Source organism: Macrotis lagotis, chromosome X (assembly GCF_037893015.1).
Source record: "Macrotis lagotis isolate mMagLag1 chromosome X, bilby.v1.9.chrom.fasta, whole genome shotgun sequence".
Lineage (NCBI taxonomy): Eukaryota > Metazoa > Chordata > Mammalia > Peramelemorphia > Peramelidae > Macrotis > Macrotis lagotis.
The window spans coordinates 106,516,519-106,533,973 of NC_133666.1; the positions used below are offsets into that span (position 1 = coordinate 106,516,519).

The 17,455-nt window shown below is 35.0% G+C and overlaps 1 protein-coding gene across 4 annotated transcripts in view; it reads left to right on the top strand.

Annotated features, from left to right (window-relative positions):
- The window catches only part of CEMIP2 (cell migration inducing hyaluronidase 2), a 105,742-nt gene that overhangs the window by 69,033 nt on the left and 19,254 nt on the right, over positions 1-17,455 (top strand). For all 4 annotated transcript variants that reach the window (XM_074201779.1, XM_074201778.1, XM_074201776.1 and 1 more), the window contains 5 exons: positions 4,054-4,185; positions 5,114-5,149; positions 6,162-6,317; positions 9,695-9,872; positions 13,812-14,027. In XM_074201779.1, the coding sequence (XP_074057880.1) occupies positions 4,054-4,185; positions 5,114-5,149; positions 6,162-6,317; positions 9,695-9,872; positions 13,812-14,027 (718 nt within the window). The remainder of the gene's footprint in view (positions 1-4,053; positions 4,186-5,113; positions 5,150-6,161; positions 6,318-9,694; positions 9,873-13,811; positions 14,028-17,455) is intronic.

Sequence of the window (17,455 nt, forward strand, 5' to 3'; positions counted from 1 at the left end):
GATGTTTGTCCAAGCTAATGTGGAGTGTTGGGTTCCACAATGTTGTGATCATCTGAGCTCGTATTTTCTTTTGACTGCAAGTCAAAAGCAGAACCAAGGTTGTTTGGTTTTGTTTTTCAGTCAAAGTGGTGAGCCACCATGTATATATTGTGGTTGATATGTGATGCAACATTTCGGGCATAAGCTCATAATTTGAGCCAAGATTAAACATAGTTCCAAAAATGGAAATTAAAATTTTGAAAAGGATGACAAGAAAACAAAGACAAGTTGGATCAACTCAGAAAATTGTACAAAAAGAAAATTGCATATTCAGTAAAAAGTCCATGGCCTTAATTAACTTTATTCCTTCTCTAATGCATTGTAGATGAAGTACTAACATGACTTGAGAGGTTTTATATCTTGATTGATAATTCTTACAAAATATAAGTCTAAGTCTAGTCATCAGCAAGTAATTGAATGAAGAAGTATTTCTATAGATCACAAAATTTGACTTAGGTGTGAAGTGAGGTTCATTAATGATGCATGGCATGAAGAAAAAGCTATGGAAAACATGACTTGGTAAAATTAGATAGCAGGATTCTACAAAGATCAGATCTATTCTAAAATACTTTAGAGTGATATTCAAATAGCATTCAAAAAGTTAAAAGTAGTGTTTCAAGGAAATAAACAAGAAATTTGAGACCACATAGTTGATCAAAATATAAAAAAAAAAGTAAAGAGAATAATAGCTGACTAGGTTTGGAAATCTACCTTGGGAACAGAGCATCTTTATTCTACTTGACTATTTATCATAGACCTTGTGTTTACTACATTGCTAAGGAATATGTAAATATAGTGTCAACATATGTTTGTAATATATGTTGCAGTCAAAGTTATTGAGAAACTATGAAATTATACATAGAATTGACAGATCAGTAACAAAAAGGGTAGATATTAGCAAAGATCCTACAGAAATTTTCATCAGATGTGATAAATCAAACTGTTTGCATTCACTAGAATACAAAATGCTTTATCTAGGGTAGTGTTGTGATGTTAAATTTAATCATGAAATTTCTTTGATCCCATTTACCCTTGAACATGCCTTTATGCATATATTGACAATCCATAGGAAAGGAAATGGGAATTTCATTTAGAAGTAATTATTGAGAATTACCATCTGTAGGGAAAAAGTGACAGCACATTTGGACAACTGTCTTAGGCATTTAATTTTACATAAAAGAATGTCCATGATATACACATATGCATTGAAGTAATCCAAGATATTGGAACCCATGATGATTAAATTGCCATCTAAATGAGTAGTAAGACAATTCATGAATGAAATATTAGGTTGATTATTCCCTAAGATATATTGTACTGAGACTTTTTGGAACACCCTGTATTTATTAGGCCTTCTTCAGAAAGACAAATTCACTCACCAGTTAATCAAATGAATTTTATGCCTACAAGATGTCAACCTCCAGAATTTGAGAGGAAAGAGAATGAGCATAAAACTAGTTGTCTGATGAAAAATTGGGAAACTTGAAAGATACTGAGAGGTATCAAGATACTGAGGAAGTCAAAAAAAAGAGAGAAAAGATGACTAAAAAGAAAATAAATCAAGAGAGCATCTATTCTTTTTTTAAAAATCATTTATTTATTTATTTTGAATTTTACAATTTTTCCCCCTAATCTCACTCCCCCCCCCACCCCCCATAGGAGGAAGACTGTTTCCATGGTATATATTGATCTAAGTTGAATGTGAGAGAGCATCTATTCTAAAGTATATAAACAGAGGATTGTGAATTCAATGAGACATGATGCTATAGGCAGCAACAGATTGCCTAGAGTTCCCTCTAGAAATGACTAAGGAAGCATTGATGTTGCAACATGTGATATTGAGGACAATTGTTTTTTTTTTCATCTTATTTTAGCTTTCATTGAGAACATTGTACAATTACCTTTATAAGAATACTCCAACTGCTTAATATTATGTAAGGACTCAGAAACTACTCATCTGTGATCCTATCCCATGGAGGCTGATTGTTAGCTTAAGAGTCAGAAATTGTCCCTTAAGACCCCAAGTTGAAAGCAAGGAAAAATTAATAGATATGGATTTAAACTCACATATAATATTGAATTTAAGAATAGATTTATTGCATTCATGTCTAATGTCAGGAAAAGGATTAAATAGAATGCATATATGAGAATAGCCTCTATGTAGTATATACCAAAACTCTACTTTAGGAATGTTTATGAGTATATCTCAGCTAACTGACAGGTCTCAACAACAGGGATATCTTTTTTCTTTTGGAGAGTGGGGTCTTTGTAAAAAATAAGTTTTATTGATACCTTTAAAATAAATCAGTCGTTTCTGGATATAGAAGCATCCTCTCAACCCTTTGGTACTTTGCAGTCAATCAGTCAGTTTACACACATTCTCTAATCATGCCCTGGCATCATTCTAAGGTCTGGTAATACAAAGAGAAGTAAAAAACAGTTTTTGCTTGACACATATTAGATGAAGACTTTAGCAGTTGGGGGACCAGAAAAGATCTCCAGCAAAAGGCATGAGTTGAACTGAGCTTTGCAAAAACTAAGAAGAGGGGAAAAGGGATAGAGCATAACTGGTATGGGGAATATAACAAAGAAAAACAATTAGACAAAAACAACCACATCTGACAAGTACATTTGACATCCTGCACTTTTGGTCCCCTTCTTCCTCAGAAGAAGGAAATAAATTTCATTATTGGTTCTCTGGGACCAATATCAGTGATTAGTTATTTAGACTTCATCTTCTTTTTTAGAGCAGGAAGGGGGCCATGGTAGACAGAACATTGGGTCTAGAGTAAGGAAAACCTAAGTTCAAATCAGGCTTCAGACACTTATTAGCTGTGTGGCCTTGGATAATCATTTGACTTCTGTTTCCATGGTTTACTTAACTGGAGATAATAATAACAATAGCCATCTTCCAGTCTTATTTTGAGGATCAAATGAGATGATTATTTATAAAGAGCTTAACACAAGGCTTGACACATAGTAGGCACTGTGTAAATACTGATTCCCTTCCTCTTAATGTTTTCTTTGATTATAGTCCTTATGAAAATTGTTATTCTGGTTCTGCTTATTCTTACTCTGCATTTTCTTTTAGATTTTCCCATGTTTCTCTGAATTTCTCATTCATCATTTCTTATTGTATAAAAACATTTCATTATATAGTTTGTTCAACTGTAGTTTCAATTTATTGGTAGTCATGTAGTTGCTAGATTTTTTCCTTAATTAAAATATTTTGTCATATATTGACACTTTCTTTTAACTCCTTGGGAGTAATATGCCCAATTGAGGGATCATTATTGATCTACTCATCCATACTGAGAGATATCAAGATACTGAGAAAGCCAAAAAGAAAGAGAAAAGATGAATAAAAGGAAAATAAATCAAGAGAGCTTCTATTCAAAGTATTAAACTCTACTCTTCCACATTTAAGTTTGCCACTATGGTTCTACTTGACTTTGATCTTATAAATAAAGATAAAACAATACAGGAAAGCTAGGGAAGGTCCTTTCTGGAAATGTTTATGTAGTTCAACAAATATTTATTATATTTCATGAGACATCATGCCACAGGCATGACTAGAAAAGGAAGGAGGGTAGTCATATAGAAAGAATGAGCTTTGGCAGATGGACCAGCTAAATAACATTACACTGATAACCCCTCTGATAGGAAGGCTTCTAGAGGACTGGATAAGTATACCATGGAGAATTTATAAGAGGATATGGATAAGAAGCCCAGACTGAAAGTATATATAGATGTTTGTGAACATCACTTTTGGAGGAAAGACCCACATTAAAACAATCATATATCAATGAGAAAAATTCTTATATTTATTTGAATTTGGGGATTATTAATATAATATTTAAATGGACAGAGGTTGAACCTAGCATTAAATCAAATTAAAGGCTTATTTTTTTTAACTTTCATTAAGTTTTACAGGTATAGATAAGTGTGCTACCTAATCCATTTCTGTAGTATTTTTGTTTTACAGTCATTATACTTTTTTCCTCTTATCTTAAGATTTCGACCTCATCAAGATGCAGACCCTGAAAAACCCCGTGTTGCTGCACTCATTGACAGACTCATCACTTTTAAAAATAATGATCATGGAGCCTGGGTCCGAGGAGGAGACATTATCATTCAGAATTCAGCGTATGTGGCCTAACCAAAATAACTTAATAGATGGTTGAAAACTTTTTTTTGACATCATGACATTAAATGTAGGAGAAGATGGTATTATATTCAACAATTATCTTACTCCTCTTAAATAAGTGAGGAATCACATGTATAACAAGAGCTTATTAAAGGACTGTATTCTGCCAAATGGAAGATATAATTAGCTTTCCTCTGTCCTTTCCAGGACCCAGGGCTGTGTGATTTTCTTACCATTAGGGTCTCTTATTTGCTTGGTTTCTTTTCCTTCTTCCATCAACTTATTTCTTTCTCTGAAAAGAAACTGGTCTGGCAGAATGACAATTCTAGAGTTACACAAAAACTCAGAATTTAAATTTGTGTGAATAAGAAGGGTAATGTTCTAAGCTCAATTAAAAACGAGGGGAAATGTAAGAAGTATTTTCTCCCTTTAAACTATTTTATTACCATTCAAAACAGAGCTCATCTATGCTATGTTAATAGTTTTGTTGATTTATATTTTTAACTTGGCTTATGGCTATAATATTTTATTTTAATTCCCAATATGTGTACAATTTGGAGGGAGTGGTGTTCTATTTTGAGCATAGACTTAATGATCAAGGATTGTTGAATTCTGTTACTGGATATGACATTATAATCATCTGTAGTTTTAGGCTGTTCAGATTCCTTTTTGACCTTGTCATCCAAGAAAATGGATAGGTAGACTAACCAAAGCAATGATTTGAGGATTAATGTTGAAAGGGTTTCGATAATAAGTTGATGGTAGTAATGGAAAACCATTTCATTGAAGTTGTCTCTTTGAACTCTGTTCATGCTTTGGAAAGTGTACAATTTATTGGTACTAATGAGATTTCCCAGCATTCACATTATGTGGGAGTTACTTTCTTTTCATGATTTGTTGAATTTCTCTTATTTAATTCTCTTGCAGATTTGCAGATAATGGAATAGGTTTAACCTTTGCCAGGTTGGTAATTGCTCCTGTAATTTATTTTCTCTCTTTCCTATGTTTCTTGCTGTACTCTTCCACATTTAAGTTTGCCACTATGGTTCTACTGACTTTGATCTTATAAATAAAGATAAAACAATACAGGAAAGCTAGGGAAGGTCCTTTCTGGAATTGTCAATGCAGTTCAACAAATATTTATTAAATATTGTATTACAGACAATGGTGAGAACAAAGATGAAAAGAACACTGTTTCTACTTGTAGTAATTTTATATAACCATACTGTCAAGTAGAAGATAACATGTCCATGAATAAATATAATATAAAAACCGAATATCAGTAGTTTATAGAAGAGGTACACAGCTTTATGAGAGATTTCTTTAGGTTTGATATTATCAGAAGGCAAAAATTTATTTAGATTGAGTAAGGAGTTCTGGGGTAATTAGGTGGCATAGTGGATATGGTTCTGGACCTGGAATTAGGAAGACTCATCTCCCTGAATTCAAATTTGGCTTCATACATTTCCATGGACTAGTCACTAGTCACAAGTCTCTGGTTTGCCTCAGTTTCCTCATCTGGAAAATGAGTTGGAGAAGAAAATGGCAAACTAACCACTCCAGTGTTTTTGCCAAGAAAACTCCAAATGAAGTTATAGAGTCAGTTAACATCTTAACAACAATAACAGCAATGAGTTATTACTACCAATGAAGTTTTAGTGTTACTAGATTCTAATACTTGTTGACTTAATTACACTCAGTGAAAGTCAATCGATTAACTTTCTCTTTTTTATTAAATGTGGTAAATTTTTCCTAGATCTTCAGTTGTATATGGTTAAATTGTAATATCTTTACTATTTCATGACTTAAAGGTTTATTGTTCTGATATTTTAAAAGACAAGAAAATTCCAGATTTGAATTGAAATACATTAGAAGAAATTTAAATATTTCTTGTAGGACACAAATTTTAGCCTCCTTTTCTGTTTAGGTAATTTTAGATACTAAACTATGATTAACAGTTATTCTCATTTTACAGTGATGGAAGTTTCCCCAATGATGAAGGTTCCAGCCAGGAAGTCTCAGAATCTCTGTTTGTTGGGGAAAGCCAGAACTATGGTTTTCAGGGTGGTCAAAACAAATATGCAGGCATTGGAGGGATAGCCAAGATACTTCGAACTTTGCCTAGGAACAGGTAAGATTAGTTCTCAGTCTTGGAGAGCTTTTGCATTGTAGTAGCTGGAATACTTGGTTGAATCCAAAAAATCAGGAATTGTAATATTTCTTCCAATAAATAGTCCCTTGTTGGGTGACTTTGGGTAAGGCATTTAACCTTAGTTCCTTATTTGGAAAATGAGGATAATAATAGTTGTAGTGCAAGCTTTACAGAGCTGTTTTTAAAGAATGCTTATATTTAAAATTGTTTTATGAACTCGAAAAACATCAAGAGCAACAAAAAATATGGTGGATTGAGTGTTCGACTTGGAGTCAGGAAGATGAGTTTAGATTTGCCTTTAGATACGTAATGGCTATATGGCCCTGGGCAAGTCACTGAACCTCTCTCAGATAATTTTTCATATCTGTAAATTGCGATTAACAGGATCACTTCCTTTCTAGGTCTGTTGTGAGAATCAAATAAAAAAAAATTTGTAGAGTTTTATAAGCCTTAAAGTGCCATATAAATACTAGTTAATATAACTATGAAAAAAATGAAGAGTTTAAACAAAGATGATATATATGTGTATATATATGCCTTGATAAAAGTCTATTATCTTGATCTTATCTTTTAAAAAATATAAGTTGGGGCAGCTAGGTGGCGTAGTGGATAAAGCACCAGCCTTGGGATCAGGAGTACCTGTGTTCAAAACTGGTCTCAGACACTTAATAATTACCTAGCTGTGTGGCCTTGGGCAAACCAATTAACCCCATTTGCCTTGCAAAAAAAAAAAAGCCTAAAAAAAAGTTTTCATTTTTCTCTTTCCCTTTTATTTTTATCATCGTCACTTCTTTCCTCTATTCCTCACTATAGCTCCTTTTCTCTCTCCAAAAAAAAAAAAAAAAATGAAAACCCTCTTCATAGGACTGTTGTGAGGATCCAATATAAAGTAATTTGTAAATCTTTAAAGAATAACATAAATATCTATCTCATTTGGGTTTCTGATTCAGTTCATACAATCTAAAAGCCATATAGAACTGAATTTTTGAAATAAGAAAATTTCCATGTGATCCTGAAATTATTTCCTATTGTGGATTTTTTCCCTTCATCTTTCTAAGGGAAAAAAAATACTAAAATTGGCAACTATGAATAACTTCATAGATAGTCACAAAATATCTGAAAGTTAAAAAAAAAGTTGGTATGAATTTTCTCTATCCTTGTGTGAAATCCCCAGTATTAGAGATTTTTTTTTTAATGTGTCTGTATGTGTATATGTGAGTTTTGTGCTGCAGAATGTTTTGGAGCTGGTGTTTGGTCAGTTTTGTCCTATTTTGTACTTCTGTAGGGTTTCAGAAATGACCAGGGTAGAATTTAATTTTAGAAAAGGGAGTTTAATGAAGAAGAGAACAAATTAATACAGAAGCTGGGCTTGAAAACCTACTCCAGTAGCATAACAGCTGAGAACCAGATTTTATGATAGATTATATTTTGGCTCTCTCCCTTATAATCACATAATCATCACAGTACATCACAGTACAGCTTAGCACTTAGGGCATTTCTTCAAAAATTAATCCACTCCTCAGTCATGGAGGCAGACTAGATTTGTCATTTTCATTTTACACAGGGGAAAATCAGAATGACTAAGTTAATTTTCCCACTTAACATCAGTTGTTTCTATAAACAGGCTCAGAAAAAAATATGATATTAAGAAAGACATTTTGTGACCTTTGCAGTCATTTTATACCTTACTTTTCTGAAAATATTCTACAATCCTCTGGTAGTGACTTTCTTGATGTACCTTGAACAAGACATTCTGTTTCCTAGCCTTGGACATTTTTCCTGGCTGCCCCTCTTGCTGAAGTCTCATCTTTGTTTCTGCTTCCTGACTTCCCTAGCTTTCTTCAGGTCTCAGTTAAAGTCCCACCTTCTCAAAGAAGCATTCTTTGTCCTTCTTAATGTGCCTTCCCTAAGAGATTTTCTTCAGTTTCTCTTTTCTTTATCTTGTTTACATGTTGTCTCCCCTATCAGACTGTGAACTTCTTGAAAAAAGGAACTTTTCTTTTTGTCTTTTTTTAATATCCCTGGCATATACTGTTTGTCCTTCATTCTTGAAGAAGATCATGACTATCAAGGAAGTGATGCTATGACAAACAAATCAGTTACCTTTGAGTGAGGGGGTGCTGTGCTATGTCACCAGCCTCACTTTCTCCTCCAGAGCTATCTGTGTCCAGGGGTGAAATATGGATCAGGATGACTGGAGATGGACCTGGATGTTAAATGACTTGCCCAAGATCACATAGCTAGTAAGTGTCAAGTTTCTGACACTAGATTTGAACTCACATCCTCCTGACTCCAAGTCCAGTGCTCTATTCACTTTACCACCTAGCTGATCCCTGACACATAATACAAAGCCTAATAATATGTGGCTGGAATTTAATAAATATTCATTGACTTAATTTGATTTATGACCTTGGTCTCCCTGGATATCAAGTCAAACTCCAATGAATTACTAGTTACTCTGGACTTCTCCCCTTCAGGAATTATCGTCCTGAAATACGGTAGGCAATCATCTATGAGGCACTGTTCATACAATATTGGTCGTAAGTGGAATTTCATGAGAAGGACTTTTTTGATGCATAGGTTAGTCTTAAGTACAATAGGTTATTTTCTGCCAGCAAGAAAAGGAATTTTTTCTGGTCAATAGTGTCATATTAGAGATTGGTTTGTTGCTATAGAAACTGTAAGGAAAAGAATGAAGAATAATAGAATAATTTGAATGTCACTAATTTAATTAGGCATGAATAAATACTTATCAATATAAGACACTGACCTAGGCCCTAGGGAATACAAGGACAAATGAAATAGATGGTTTTTCCTCTCAAGGAATTTAAATTGTATTCCTAACATTTTTTTTTTCATGGCTAAAATAGAAGTGTTGTTACTTTAAAAAAACAACCCCAAAAACTTAGAGTACAGAAGGACTGTTTCTTAGCATAGGTATTTCCCTTCTAGAATAATAAAATTTCAGAAGTGGAATTATAGAAGCATAAAATTTCAGATGTTGGAGATTGTTGCCTTTTAACTACTTATTTTTTACTCGTTAGGCAACTTCTATATGCCAGAAACTATGCTAAGTGCTGAGGATACAAAAATAGGCAGAAGATAATCTCTGCTCTCAAGGAACTTATAATTTAATGTTATAAAATATATTTAATGCTTTGCAAAATGTAGTTCAATTAAAGTATTTATTCAAAGAGGAAAAAAATGTTGAATTTTTTTTTGGTTGAATTTGATTTAGGGAGTTAAATTTACTTCACTGTTTTCTTGAACTAACCTTTTCCTCTTGTCTTCCAAATTAAGCACATTGTAAGAAATTGCATAATGTTTAACAAATGTGCCCATTTATGTTTCAAAAGGACATTTCCAATTAGGGGTTTTCAAATTTATGATGGACCTATTCATCTTACCAAAAGCACATTCAAGAACTATATGCCAACAGCAGATAGATACAGCAGTGCCATTGGGTTCCTAATGAAGAATGTCTGGCAACTCACACCCAAGAATAATATCTCCTTGGTGAAGTTTGGTGCTCATGTAAGTATATCTTCCTAGTTCCTCTTTAGTGACAGTGGAGGGAGAGAAATAGAGGGGAGAAAACCAAATTGAGTTTATAATCACTTTGATGTTTGATGGGAGTGTAAAAAAAGATGAAGAATAAATTGAATTTCATATACTTTTGTCCATATGTGCCAGATGATAGTAGCAGAAATGATCTCTGGTTACTTCTTGGAAGGAGTAGCCTGAAACATGGTGATTTGGGCACTCTGATATAATGAAGAGGCAACTAGTTGGCACAGTATATAAAGTGCTGGTCTTGGAGTCTAGAAGACTCGGTCATCTTTTCCGAGTTCAATGTTTGTCCTTTATTTTTGAAGAAGACCATCTCATCAGGGAGGTGATGCCATGACAAGCACATGAAATGGATTTGAGTTGGGGGTTGCTGTGTGCTAAGTCACAAACCTCATTTTCTTCTCTGGAGCCATTTGGGTCCAGGGGCCAGATATGAATCAGGATGACTAGAGATGGCACTGGATACGAGGCAGTCAGGGTTAAGTGACTTGCCCAAGGTCACACAACTAGTAAGTGTCTGAGAACGGATTTGAACCCAGGTCCTCCTGACTTTAGGGCCAGTACTCTACCCACTGCATCAGCTACTCTACCCACTGCATCAGCTAGCCAAGTTCAAATCTGGCTTCATCTGAGTAGTAGCTAGGCAAGTCTCTTAATTCTGTTTGTATCAGTTTCCTCACTGTAAAATGAACTAGAAAAGAATATGGCAAGTCATTCCATTATATTTGCCAAGAAAACCCCAAATGGAGTTGTGAAGTGTCAGACACAACTTGAAATGACTGAAGAACAAGGACCCTTTGAATGAAATAGGTGGTTGGGTGCACCCATCCTTCTCTCCTGAAAGTAAATGCTTGCATATTTTATTTTCTCTGGAGGCGAACATTACTAAAAAGAGGGGGTAGGAGAAGAACAATGTAGGTATTCCTAGGAAAGTTGTGGATTTTAAAATTAGCTTCCCATTTGGGGCAGCTGGGTGGTGCATTGGATATAGTGGTAGACCTAAAGTCAGGAAGACTTATCTCCCTGAGTTCAAATTCAGCTTCAGACACATAGTAACTATGAGACTTGTGGCAAGTCACTTAACCTTTTTTGATTCAGTTTCTTTCTCTGTAAAATGATCTGGAGAAGGAAATGGCAAACCACTGCAGAATCTTTGCCAAGAAAACCCCAAATGGGATCACTAAGTGTTATATGTGACTGAAAAACAACTCAAAGATCACGAGAGAGATACTATTTAAACTATAGAGTTTCTGCTAAGTATTTTTTTGCTTAAGAACAACCTAAGTTTGTAAAATTCAGTTGTCTCCCATTTTCATTTACACTTCCACACCCATGCTCCTCTACATGATACAAGTCAAAATACCTCTGTTTGCATGACCACAGTTCTAGTTCTCAACAAGTACAGAAGAGCAAAGGCAAAAGCTATGTCATAGCCCCTGTTCTACTGGCAGTAGCAGCTGAGCAGCGTGAACTCATTATCCTCTATTCACCTTACAAGGAGCAGTGACTTTTTGAAACCCAAGCTATTTTTGCTTTAAAATTAAATTTGTAGGGGCAGCTAGGTGGCACAGTGGATAGAGCACCAGCCCTGGACTCAGAAGTAGCCTGAGTTCAAATCTGGCCTCAGACACTTAATAATTACCTAGCTGTGTGGCCTTGGGCAAGCCACTTAACCCCATTGCCTTGCAAAAACTAAAATAATAATAATAATAATAATAATAATAATAATAATATCTGTATTAAGTCAATGAAGGTCAAGATCTGCTGGCTCTGCAGAAGGGAACAACTGAGTCTTATCAAAGAATGTTGACTAATAGATGCTAGTCAATCCAACATTTATTTTTATCATTTATCTCCAATGGAGTAGTTAAGGGCTAGACTAGTTGTTAAGCTATGAGAGTAGAATTCCCTTACCATCCAATATAACTAGAAAGATTATGCATGACCTCACCATATCCATTTTTAGCTGCTCTGGTGCCAAAGAAAGTCTTATGCCCATGTACACCAGTTCAATAAGCTTGAAGCTATGGTTTTTAGTCTTTAGTGGAAACTAGGTAATAAGCTATTGGCTGAATAGGTAGAAAAAAGAATAGATGGGAGAATTGTTATGTTGCAGCATAAGATTAATATCTTATTATTCAGTTGTAAAATACATTCCTGATAGGAGCAGAGTATCATAAGAATTGCTTTCCTGGTCTATCCAGCTTTGTATTTTATCTGATACCAAGAGACTATAACAGAGCCTATCAGGAACATCCTCCATTGCCTTGGAAGATAAGAGGGAGGTTTAAAATATCAGACTTAGCCCACTCCAAACTCAGAGCTGGAACCTATAGCAATTCACAAAGAACACTAGCCAGATATGAGCTCCAGGTCAAAACATGTGCTAAAAGTACAGCTCTTTTTAAAAATAAATTACAGGCAAAGTATAAATATCTTTTATAGGTGTGTCTGTGTGACTTGGAAGGCAGTATTAATTTATAGGAAATGAGGAAATGTTGATGGCAGAGTTCCCCTAAGTCCAACCAGAAGCTTTGTAACATCAGCATGTGTTCTGTGCTGAGTCATGGCTATAGAATAATATCCCTCATTTCTTGAGAGAAGAGGGGGCCTTCGGGTGTGGAATGATGCCTAAGTTGTTAGTTCATATTGATGTGTTGATTTGGCTGAATTTTCTTTTAAATTTTTTGACAGAAGTGAGGACTCATGCTAGGGATGGACAATAAGAGATATATTTAGTTATTAATATGATAAAATTAGGCATCAATAAAGCTTTCTAAAATGGGCACAGTTAAAAACTAATCTTACTTGGACCTTAACTTCACCTGTGTCAAATTACGAATTGGAGATGATGTGATAGAAAGTGCCAGCTGCTATTTTTAGTTGCTTTAAAGGCAATTTGAAAAAATTAAATAACAGCTGGAAGCAGAATTTAGAATACTTTTTAATCCCTCCTTCCCCTCCCCACCCCATCCTGTTTCCCCTGAATAGAGACTGAACTAACCGAGATGGTTAGTTCTAAAAGAAGTTATTTGTGTCATTTAGTTAATGTCAGGGCTGGAATTTGAATCCAGGTCTCCTTACTCCCAATTTCAGTGCTTTTTTTTCCCCCCTAAATAAATCAGGATTGTCTTTTGCTTTTTCTAAGTAAGATATATTTTTTTTAGTCAAACTAAAATGGGGTTTAACTTTTGACCCCTTGACTAAGTAGTAGTTTAGGGGTTAAAGGACATTGAGGTCATTTACAAAGTAGTCTAACTTTTAAGTTTTTTTGTTTTCATTTTCAAAGAGGACTAATGCCATCAAAGCATGTTTTGACTCAAACATCAATTGAATCTAAGTGAGGCAGAGTTGCACAAAGTTGTCAGCCTCACTATCTCTTTCTGAGTCCAGTGGCAGGACAAAAGGCATGAGTGCTGGTGGTGGCCCCTGGATGATGGAGGACGTTGTTATCCTTGATGTCTGACCAAGCTCTAAGCACTCACAGCACCTCCTTCAGCTGCTTTCAGGGCTGTTGGAACCAGTTGTTCTCATTCACTCTGTCCATGGGGGTAAGTCTTCCCCTGCTTGGGGTAGACATCCCCTAATTCTTTGATGAATTGGTCACCCTCTGCCAAGATGATTTACTGGAGTACGGCTACTAAGCCTGCGATTTGCCAGGTAGACACCAAGGGTGGGTGAGTAGCCTTGGAAGAGGATCAGCAAACCTGCCTACTAGAGGTGCCTGTCCTCCTTGATCCTCCAGGTGTCCCAACTTAAGGTCTGTTTTGAAGTTTGCAAGGGCTTGTGCTACTAATTCAGGCATTAAAGCAGTTGTACCCATTCTGCAGCTAAAGGACCTGATCATTATTGCAGAAACTTTGATGTTTTCAATTTCTTTTTTTTTTTCCTTTCTTCAATCAGGTTTCTTTGAATGTCTTTTTTGGGAAACCTGGTCCCTGGTTTGAAGATTGTGACCTGGATGGTGATAAGAATTCCATATTTCATGATGTTGATGGCTCTGTAACAAGATACAAGGACACTTACGTGGGTAGAATGGACAACTACTTGATCAGACATCCCGACTGTATTAATATGATCAAGTGGAATGGAATCATCTGCAGTGGGACCTATGCTCAGGTGGGTTTAGCATACACATGCCCAGAAGTGTTCAAGAGGTGACAGTCCCTCACTTGCTTTTTATATTCATTGCTTCCATGATATCACTAGTGTTAGAAAAAATTCATAGAAAATATATCTAGGTGGTGCAGTTGATAGAGCACTGGCCCTGGAGTCAGGAGTCCCTGAGTTCAAATCTACCCTCAGACACTGAATAATTACCTAGCTGTGTGGCCTTGGGCAAGCCACTTAACCCCATTGCCTTGCAAAAAAAAAAAAAACCTAAAAAAAAATAAAATATATCTAATATTGCTCTTCCTTCTTTTGTATTCTCAAGTCCATTGAAATAAGATAAATTCATTCTGCTTTTTAAACTGTATTTTATTTTATTGCAAATTACAAACTGTGAGGTAGCTAGGTGGCACAGTGAATAGAGAACTGACCTGAAAACAGGAGAACTTGAATTCAAATGTGGCCTCAGACACTTGACACTAGCTGTGTGACCTTGGGCAAGTCATTTAACCCCATTGCCCCACACACAATAAAAAGAAAGTTATGAACTGTTAATAGGACTGGAATTTAAGAATACTTCAAAGAAAGAAGCTACATCAATTGAGGCACTGGGTTTTTTTTAATCTGTAAGGCAGAGCAAAAAGAGATAGTAGGGTACACATTTTTTTCATGGTAAAATTAGAGTATCTGTAATATTTATCTTTAAGTTATATCTGCATAAATAGGAGAAATTTGTTTTTGTTGTTTAGTTATTTCAGTTATGTCTGACACTTTGTGATCTCTTTGGAATTTTTTTTGGCAAAGATTCTGGAGTGGTTTGCCATTTCCTTCTGCACCAGGAAAAATTATTATAAATTATAACTAAATTTTTGGTTAATTTGATCCCTTTGCTTCTTCCAGTTTTAGAAACTGAAAGGAAACTTTACAATGGTCTAGTTTCAAACCCATCTTTGTAGAGTTAGTAAACTGAGATCTAGAGGAGATATACTTTGTCCAAAGTAAGACTGAATGAGGGGAAAAAATAATCTAAAATGCTCACCTCAGCCCAGTGAGTTGATTTCTTTTGCACCATGTGCAAAATAAAAGATGAAAAATAGTGGAATACCCTTATTGTTTAGTGTCAATGTGGATAGCTCTACTTAATCAGAGAAACCTTCTTAGAAAAGGAAGCCTTTCAGATTTTAAGTAAATTCAGGTATTTTGAAAATTATCAGGCTTAGCAGGTGGCAGGAAAGAAAGGATAGAGCTAAAAATAATAATAGTAATAAACCATACAAAATACTTTAAAGTTTGCAAAGCACTTTTCTCATGACAACCTTGTTAGACAAAATTCAATCTAGACAGATCTCTTGTCTCCAAATTGAGAAGTGTTTGCACAGCAGAGATGTGAGACAAATGAGTCAAAGAAGGTGAATTTGTAGAAAGATAAAATAAAGTGAAATCTGTTTAAAAAACAACAACAATATATAAACCCATTGTTTCTATAAATTAGTTTAATAAAACAGTGATTGGGGAGAATACTTTGAGGCAGACTATCAGATAACAGAAAGATGATTTTAACTATGTCAATACAGACCAATTAAAGATTGGAGATAAATGAAGCCAATTCCATAGTTTAAGGAGTAGATTATTTGCATTTTCAAATGGAAATGAAGCTAGTTTTCAGATTGAAATGTAGATTTTGTTAATAAGCTTAATGGAAGGCAAATGTATGTTCAAAAGGAATGGTTATCTAGTTGGAAAGATATTCACGAGATCATAGGATTTAGAGTTGAGAGGGATTATTTCTCCCAGTTCCATTATTTTATGGATAAAAAAACTGAGAGTCCAGGCAAGATAAGTCAAGAAGCACTTATGCAGTTCCTATGTGCTAGACACTATGGTAAGCATTGGGATTACAAATAAAAGCATAAAAAAAAGACTGTTTTTGCTCTCAAAAGAATTTATAATGGAAGACAAAAGGGAACCAAAAACTTGGGGGGGGGGGGAGACTGGAGTCTGGAAAGGGGAAAATACTCTTTCAAGGGCTTAATGTTGAAGTCAGGCAGGTTTCAAGAGAACCAGGAAGGGAATAAAAGTTAGACAACCTAGATCCCACTCCAAAATGGAAGCCCAAAGAAGAACTCATCAAGAAGCAAAGTAGGTCAACTTGTTCCAGGGGAATGCTTCAGGGGTAGAGGAATGTTCCAGGGTTTAGTTAATTCCAGGCATTGAGAGAAGCTCCCAGTGAGGTAACAGTTGAGATGTAAGGTGAAGTTGAAAAAGTCAGGAGTAGAATCCGAAGAAAAATGATCGATGACTGACTGAGGACCTTTCCTATAAAAAGGCACTGAGAATTGACTTGCCTAGGGTTGAGCAGGACAGAAATGGCAGAACTGGGATTCAAAAAGCAGATTCTCTGACTCCACTGCCATTATTTGAGATAAATGTTCTATAGGAACTTAGAAGGAGTGGCTTAGAAGCCATGGAGGATAACTGGCTGAATAAGCTATGCAGGGATGTCAGTTTTAGCCTCCTGAGGTTCAGTGAACAGGAACTTTAGGCAACATAACTGTCAAGGGATAGATCTAAGCTCTGGCAAGCTAGAAAATCAGGATTCCTTTGTCCATTGTGATTGTACTTCTATGACATGGATTGCCCACTTCTAGAGGTCTTAGTTTCAATATATATATGTGTTTGTGTATGTACATATATTATCTTGGAAGAAAAATTCTTTCTGGCAAAATTGCTTTTTATTGTTCAGACTTGCATTTTTATATTATCATAGATCATCATCATCATCATTGTCTTAAACTACTAATATTTATATGCAAAGCATTGTACATATCATTTTATATGGATTTAAATATTGCCTCATATGCTTTATTAGCTGTTTGGCCTTGGGCCAGCTCTTTACCTCTCTGCCTCAGTGTCTTCAACTGTAAAATGGAGATAATTATGATACCTCTCTCCCAGGATTGTGGTAAAGAAAAAAATGAGATAATAATCGTAAAAGCACTTAGCACAATCCTGGCACATAATAAGAGCTATATGTTAATTATTATTGTTACTACTATTATTATCCTAAGCTCTATTATTTTTATGATACTGAAGTGTCAAGTGTTCTGTTTATGGTTTCATAAAGCACTATATAAATGCTAGTGATTGTTGTTGTTGTGATTTAGTATTTCTCTACTTAAAATCCTGTATGTAGGCAAAGTAAGAGACATTCTGATTTGATTTTTCTTGTTTTCTTCATTAGACACTTTCTTACTCACTTGGACAAACTTTAAAACTTAACCACTGACTATGACTAGAGGAGTGGAAAGAGAGGGTGAATTAGCTACAGTATAATAAAGTTGAAAAAAATTTAGTGACTTAAGAATATTTTCTTTTCTCCATTCTCATTTTAAAATAGATTGGATGAGAGCAACCAAGATGATCCACTTAATAGAAGG